This window comes from Sebastes umbrosus, chromosome 21 (genome assembly GCF_015220745.1).
Source record: "Sebastes umbrosus isolate fSebUmb1 chromosome 21, fSebUmb1.pri, whole genome shotgun sequence".
Classification (NCBI taxonomy): Eukaryota; Metazoa; Chordata; class Actinopteri; order Perciformes; family Sebastidae; genus Sebastes; species Sebastes umbrosus.
In genome coordinates, this window is record NC_051289.1 from 37501 (window position 1) to 45000 (window position 7500).

General features: G+C 49.0%; 1 protein-coding gene across 4 annotated transcripts in view; it reads left to right on the plus strand.

The window, feature by feature from the left end:
* The window catches only part of sycp2l (synaptonemal complex protein 2-like), a 19701-nt gene that overhangs the window by 7206 nt on the left and 4995 nt on the right, over positions 1–7500 (plus strand). The window contains exons 3-17 of one of the 4 annotated variants that reach the window (XM_037757635.1): positions 1–110; positions 387–488; positions 1182–1206; positions 1978–2057; positions 2751–2839; positions 2930–2964; positions 3958–4100; positions 4547–4599; positions 4676–4721; positions 5097–5189; positions 5340–5406; positions 5502–5644; positions 6208–6319; positions 7048–7097; positions 7178–7244. The exon at positions 1–110 is cut by the window's left edge and continues 4 nt beyond it. In XM_037757635.1, coding sequence (XP_037613563.1) covers positions 1–110; positions 387–488; positions 1182–1206; positions 1978–2057; positions 2751–2839; positions 2930–2964; positions 3958–4100; positions 4547–4599; positions 4676–4721; positions 5097–5189; positions 5340–5406; positions 5502–5644; positions 6208–6319; positions 7048–7097; positions 7178–7244 — 1215 coding nt within the window. The remainder of the gene's footprint in view (positions 111–386; positions 489–1181; positions 1207–1977; positions 2058–2750; positions 2840–2929; positions 2965–3957; positions 4101–4546; positions 4600–4675; positions 4722–5096; positions 5190–5339; positions 5407–5501; positions 5645–6207; positions 6320–7047; positions 7098–7177; positions 7245–7500) is intronic. The other 3 variants (XM_037757637.1, XM_037757636.1, XM_037757638.1) reach the window with 3 other exon arrangements.

Sequence of the window (7500 nt, forward strand, 5' to 3'; positions counted from 1 at the left end):
TTCATGGTTCCAGGTTCAGCAGAGTTCTGGTCGTGATGAAGTCTTTAGAGATTCTGTCAGAGAACACAGACGACCTGCAGACGCTCATCAGCCACGGACTGACGGCTAAAGTAATCTGAGTACTCTGTTAATCAGTAATCTGAGAAAGTAATCTGACTACTCTGTTAATCAGTAATCTGTGAAAGTAATCTGACTACTCTGTTAATCAGTAATCTGAGAAAGTAATCTGACTACTCTGTTAATCAGTAATCTGAGAAAGTAATCTGAGTACTCTACTTTAATAAAATAATCTGTTCCTGGATTATTGATGATTGATTATTGATGATTGAGGATTGATGATTGATGATTGGTGATTGATTATTGGTGATTAACGTGTTGTTGATCAGGTGGTGTTGTGGTTCAAAGCCGTCTACGACCTGCTGACCTCAGACCTCCAGAAGAGCTCCGCCCTGCTGAGCCTCACTGACGAGTTCTATAACTACTTCCAGGTGAGGTGCATGCTGGGAAATGAAGTCCAACACTGTTTCATTCACATGTTCCTGTCTGGTAGAAATATGGTGATCCAGAACCTGGTCTGTAGAGGACCAGCCTCCATTACTGGATCCAGAACCTGGTCTGTAGAGGACCAGCCTCCGTTACTGGATCCAGAACCTGGTCTGTAGAGGACCAGCCTCCGTTACTGGATCCAGAACCTGGTCTGTAGAGGACCAGCCTCCATTACTGGATCCAGAACCTGGTCTGTAGAGGACCAACCTCCGTTACTGGGACTAATAAAACCACTTCACCTCCTGAAACATAGTTTTACTCAGTCTGGTTCCTAAAATCTGCCTGTCTGTCTCTCTACCTCTCTCTCTCTCTCTGCCTGTCTCTCTGTCTCTCTCTCTGCCTGTCTCTCTGTCTCTCTGTCTGTGTCTCTCTCTCTGCCTGTCTCTCTGTCTCTCTGCCTGTCTCTGTCTCTCTACCTCTCTCCGTCTCTCTCTCTCTGCCTGTCTGTCTGCCTGCCTCTCTGTCTCTCTCTGCCTGTCTGTCTCTCTGCCTGTCTCTCTCTACCTCTCTCTCTCTACCTGTCTCTCTCTGTCTCTCTGCCTGTCTGTCTCTCTGCCTGTCTCTCTCTCTCTACCTGTCTCTCTCTCTCTCTCTGTCTCTCTGCCTGTCTGTCTCTCTACCTGTCTGTCTCTCAGCTGCTGGGTCGAGCTGCTCTTCCAGGTTTGTTTTTTCATTTTGTATCTTTGAACTTCAGATTTTATTCACTTTGTGTCACATGTTGGACTGACCTGTCTGTCTCTCTACCTGTCTGTCTCTCTACCCGTCTGTCTGTCTACCTGTCTGTCTCTCTATCTACCCGTCTGTCTGTCTACCTGTCTGTCTCTCTATCTACCCGTCTGTCTCTCTACCTGTCTGTCTCTCCACCCGTCTGTCTCTCTACCCGTCTGTCTCTCTACCTGTCTGACTCTCCACCCGTCTGTCTCTCTACCTGTCTGTCTCTCCACCCGTCTGTCTCTCTACCTGTCTGACTCTCCACCCATCTGTCTCTCTACCTGTCTGACTCTCCACCCGTCTATCTCTTTACCCGTCTGTCTCTCCACCTACCCGTCTGTCTCTCTACCCGTCTGTCTCTCTACCTGTCTGTCTCTCCACCCGTCTGTCTCTCTACCTGTCTGTCTCTCCACCCGTCTGTCTCTCTACCTTCCCGTTTGTCTCTCTACCTGTCTGTCTCTCCACCCGTCTGTCTCTCTACCCACCGGTCTGTCTCTCCACCTGTCTGTCTCTCCACCTGTCTGTCTCTCCACCCGTCTGTCTCTCTACCCACCGGTCTGTCTCTCCACCCGTCTGTCTCTCTACCTACCCATTTGTCTCTCTACCTGTCTGTCTCTCCACCCGTCTGTCTCTCCACCTGTCTGTCTCTCCACCTGTCTGTCTCTCCACCTGTCTGTCTCTCCACCCACCGGTCTGTCTCTCCACCTGTCTGTCTCTCAGTCAGTCAGCTGTCTGTGGTTCTTCTTCAGTTGGGTCGGGTCGTTCTGGAACCAGAAATCTACTTTCCACTGAGACTTGAGGTAACCACGGAAACCAGACCGGAATTCATTCATACTGGTCTGTGCTGGTCTGTACTGGTCTGTACTGGTCTGTACTGGTCTCTGCTGGTCTGTGCTGATCTGTACTGGTCTGTACTGGTCTCTGCTGGTCTGTACTGGTCTGTACTGGTCTCTGCTGGTCTGTACTGGTCTGTGCTGGTCTGTACTGGTCTCTGCTGGTCTGTGCTGGTCTCTGCTGGTCCGTGCTGGTCCGTGCTGGTCTCTGCTGGTCTGTACTGGTCTCTGCTGGTCTGTACTGGTCTGTACTGGTCTGCGCTGGTCTGCGCTGGTCTTTACTGGTCTGTGCTGGTCTGTACTGGTCTCTGCTGGTCTGTACTGGTCTGTGCTGGTCTGTACTGATCTGTGCTGGTCTGTACTGGTCTGCACTGGTCTGTAATGGTCTGCGCTGGTCTGTACTGGTCTGTGCTGGTCTGTAATGGTCTGCGCTGGTCTGTGCTGGTCTTTACTGGTCTGTAATGGTCTGTGCTGGTCTGTACTGATCTGTGCTGGTCTGCACTGGTCTGTACTGGTCTTTACTGGTCTGCGCTGGTCTGTACTGGTCTTTACTGGTCTGCACTGGTCTGTAATGGTCTGCACTGGTCTGTACTGGTCTGTGCTGGTCTGGTATCTGGAACATTTGTGTTGTTGGAGTTGAAAGTGTTTTTCTTGTTTCAGGCCGTCAGAACCTTCAACAGCATCCTGGAGTCTCTGAGCCGGGACCAGAAGAGACTGATCCAGATCGACCAGAACCAGACCCTGTTACTGTAAGACACCCAGCTTCAGTATGTTGTAATGTCAGTTGGAAACATGTTTACCTGTCTCTCTACCTGTCTCTCTACCTGTCTGTCTGACAGATCTCAGGTGGCAGCAGCAGTTCTGACAGTCGGAGGTGAGTTTTTAGGTGTAAGTAGGGGAAGATGCAGGTAGGGGGTGATGCAGGTAGGGGACGATGCAGGTAGGGGAAGATGCAGGTAGGGGGTGATGCAGGTAGGGGACGATGCAGGTAGGGGAAGATGCAGGTTGGGGACGATGCAGGTAGGGGAAGATGCAGGTAGGGGGCGATGCAGGTAGGGGGCGATGCAGGTAGGGGGCGATGAAGGTAGGGGGCGATGCAGGTAGGGGACGATGCAGGTTGGGGGCGATGCAGGTAGGGGGCGATGCAGGTAGGGGGCGATGCAGGTAGGGGACGATGCAGGTAGGGGGCGATGCAGGTAGGGGAAGATGCAGGTAGGGGACGTGCAGGTAGGGGACCTGCAGGTAGGGGACGATGCAGGTACGGGATGATGCAGGTAGGAGGTTATGCAGGTAGGGGATGATGCAGGTAGGGGGCGATGCAGGTAGGGGGCGATGCAGGTAGGGGAAGATGCACGTAGGGGACGATGCAGGTAGGGGACGTGCAGGTAGGGGACGATGCAGGTTGGGGATGATGCAGGTAGGAGGTTATGCAGGTAGGGGATGATGCAGGTAGTGGATGATGCTGGTAGGGGATGATGCTGGTTGGGGATGATGCAGGTTGGGGATGATGCAGGTAGGGGATGATGCAGGTAGGGGATGATGCAGGTTGGGGATGATGCAGGTAGGGGATGATGCAGGTTGGGGATGATGCAGGTAGGGGATGATGCAGGTTGGGGATGATGCAGGTAGGGGATGATGCAGGTAGGGGATGATGCAGGTAGGGGATGATGCAGGTAGGAGACGTGCAGGTACGGGATGATGCAGGTTGGGGATGATGCAGGTAGGAGGTTATGCAGGTAGGGGATGATGCAGGTAGGGGATGATGCAGGTTGGGGATGATGCAGGTAGGGGATGATGCAGGTTGGGGATGATGCAGGTAGGGGACGGTGCAGGTACAACATCTCTGTGTTCTCATTGGCTGGTTCAGACTACGAGCTGCAGGTCAGCCTATCAGAGGCTCTGTGTCGTCTGACTCCCAGGAAGGAACGAGAGCTGAGAGCCAATCAGTGGTTCTCTAGCCGTGACATCAGCAGCGCCTTCTGTGACATCAGAGACGAAGACTTTGAGGTGGTGAGTGATTGACCTGTCGCTCTCTAATCTGTCTCTCTCTCTCTCTAACCTGTCTCTCTCTCTCTCTGTGTCTGTCTAACCTGTCTCTCTCTCTCTAACCTGTCTCTCTCTAATCTGTCTCTCTCTCTCTCTCTCTAACCTGTCTCTCTCTCTCTGTGTCTGTCTAACCTGTCTCTCTCTAATCTGTCTGTCTGTCTCTAATCTGTCTCTCTGTCTCTCTAACCTGTCTCTCTCTCTCTGTGTCTGTCTAACCTGTCTCTCTCTAATCTGTCTGTCTGTCTCTAATCTGTCTCTCTGTCTCTCTAACCTGTCTCTCTCTCTCTGTGTCTGTCTAACCTGTCTCTCTCTCTCTCTCTAACCTGTCTCTCTCTCTCTAACTTGTCTCTCTCTCTCTCTAACCTGTCTCTCTCTCTCTCTAACCTGTCTCTCTCTCTCTCTGTCTCCAGGACTGCCGTCGTTTCCTGAACTTCGTTAATGGTCACCATGGCGACCAGCGGAGGTGATGACTCGTTATTAAACTAACCAATCAGAAAAGTCCTCATGTGGGTGATTCTTCCCTTCGTTGTGTCTGTCAGGGTTTACACCTTCGCCTGCAGCAGAGCGTTCCTCGACTCCACCGAGGTAAAAACACTTAACCCCTTAAAGTATAAACATTTAACCCCTTAAAGTATAAACATTTAACCCCTTAAAGTATAAACATTTAACCCCTTAAAGTATAAACACTTAACCCTTAAAGTATAAACATTTAACCCCTTAAAGTATAAACACTTAACCCCTTAAAGTATAAACACTTAACCCCTTAAAGTATAAACACTTAACCCCTTAAAGTATAAACACTTAACCCCTTAAAGTATAAACATTTAACCCTTAAAGTATAAACACTTAACCCCTTAAAGTATAAACATTTAACCCTTAAAGTATAAACACTTAACCCCTTAAAGTATAAACATTTAACCCTTTAACGTCTTGTCTTCGTCATGTCTTCTTGTCCTCCAGCTGTTTCCACCAAAAGACGACAATCTGGACGAGTTCTGGATTGATTTTAACGAAGGATCAGGATGTGTGAGCTTCTTCATCAATGAGCCTCAGGTAGGTTTCATGTGGTACTATTGTTAGTACTAATGGTAGTACTAATAGTAGTACTAATGGTAGTACTAATGCAACATTAGATAACTTCTGTGTTGTATGGATGTCTCACGTGTCTCTCGGTGTCTCTCGCTGTCTCTCGCTGTCTCTCAGGGTTTCCTGTGGGAGTCCATCCACCTGCTGAAGGAGGACGTGGATCAGTACAGTCTGAGACGGGACGGTCTGTCCTCGTTCATCTGGTTTGAGTAGTTACTGGGGGACACGTCTGATCCGTGTTTCAGCAGTAAAACTGTGTGTCTGTGTATATTCTCCCAGAATGCACTGGGGCAGAGACGGTCCTCAGCGTCCGACTGATCAATCCCATCATGCATCAGAACAGCAAAGGTCAGACGGTGGTGATGAACTTCAACTGTGGACTCCACCGAGAGCTGGAGGACGCTGCTGGGAGAGTCTTCATGGTACCTGTCCACCTGTCTGTCTGTCTGTCTGTCTGTCTGTCTGTCCACCTGTCAGTCTGTCCACCTGTCTCTCTGACTGTCCACCCGTCTGTCTGTCTGTCTGTCTGTCTACCTGTCTGTCTGTCCACCTGTCTGTCTGTCTCTCTGTCTGTCCACCTGTCTGTCTGTCTCTCTGTCCACCTGTCTGTCCACCTGTCTCTCTCTCTGTCTGTCCACCTGTCTCTCTCTCTGTCTGTCTGTCTGTCTGTCCACCTGTCTGTCTGTCCACCTGTCAGTCTGTCCACCTGTCTCTCTGACTGTCCACCCGTCTGTCTGTCTATCTCTCTGTCTGTCCACCTGTCTCTCTGACTGTCTGTCGGTCGGTCTGTCTGTCTGTCTGTCTACCTGTCTGTCTGTCCACCTGTCTGTCTGTCTCTCTCTCTGTCCACCTGTCTGTCCACCTGTCTGTCTGTCTGTCCATCTGTCTCTCTCTCTCTGTCTGTCTGTCTGTCTGTCCACCTGTCTGTCTATCTGTCTGTCCACCTGTCTCTCTGACGTCTCTGTTTCGTCTCCTGTATAAACAGAAAGTAAAGACTTCGTCCCGTCTTAAAGACCCAGATGTTCTGGTCCAGGTGTTTCCGTCTGCAGGTCGATCCTACAGCAAGAAGAAACCACGGAGCAAGAGTCAGCTGAAGAGTGAGTCTGTTCTACTTTAATCAACTCTATAATCTATAATAGAGTCAGCTGTAGAGTGAGTCTGTTCTACTTTAATCAACTCTATAATCTATAATAGAGTCAGCTGTAGAGTGAGTCTGTTCTACTTTAATCAACTCTATAATCTATAATAGAGTCAGCTGAAGAGTGAGTCTGTTCTACTCTAATCAACTCTATAATCTATAATAGTCAGCTGAAGAGTGAGTCTGTTCTACTTTAATCAACTCTATAATCTATAATAGTCAGCTGAAGAGTGAGTCTGTTCTACTCTAATCAACTCTATAATCTATAATAGTCAGCTGAAGAGTGAGTCTGTTCTACTTTAATCAACTCTATAATCTATAATAGTCAGCTGAAGAGTGAGTCTGTTCTACTTTAATCAACTCTATAATCTATAATAGTCAGCTGTAGAGTGAGTCTGTTCTACTCTAATCAACTCTATAATCTATAATAGTCAGCTGTAGAGTGAGTCTGTTCTACTCTAATCAACTCTATAATCTATAATAGTCAGCTGTAGAGTGAGTCTGTTCTACTCTAATCAACTCTATAATCTATAATAGTCAGCTGTAGAGTGAGTCTGTTCTACTCTAATCAACTCTATAATCTATAATAGTCAGCTGTAGAGTGAGTCTGTTCTACTCTAATGAAGAGTCTGTTCTACTCATGTCAGCGGTAACGGTGACGTCTCTAACCGTCTGTCTGTCCTCTAGTTCTGCCTCTGTCGTCTCCGAGCAGCGAGGACGACTCGGCGGTAACCAAGGTAACAGCAGCAGCTGATGTAAAGAGAAGCCGGTTGTTTGGACTTTGATAGAACAGCTGGTTCTGGTTCTGTGTTTCCAGACGTCGGTGAGCAGAGCAGAACTTCTGTTTGATCAGATCCGAACCTCCACTCTGACCTACGACTCAGGTCAGTCCGTCTCCGGGAGACACGTCCAACCTTTACACCTCCCCCACCCCCGTCAGAGCCACAGAGTGATGGCTAGTCAGCTGGTCAGTGTCATCTACCAGGTCCAGACCCAGGACCCTGGACCAGAACCTCTGGATGACCTGACTGTTAACATTTCATGTCGAAAAGTCAAACGACCACAAAGAGACACCAAACGACCACAAAGAGACACCAAAGGACCACAAAGAGACACCAAAACGACCACAAAGAGACACCA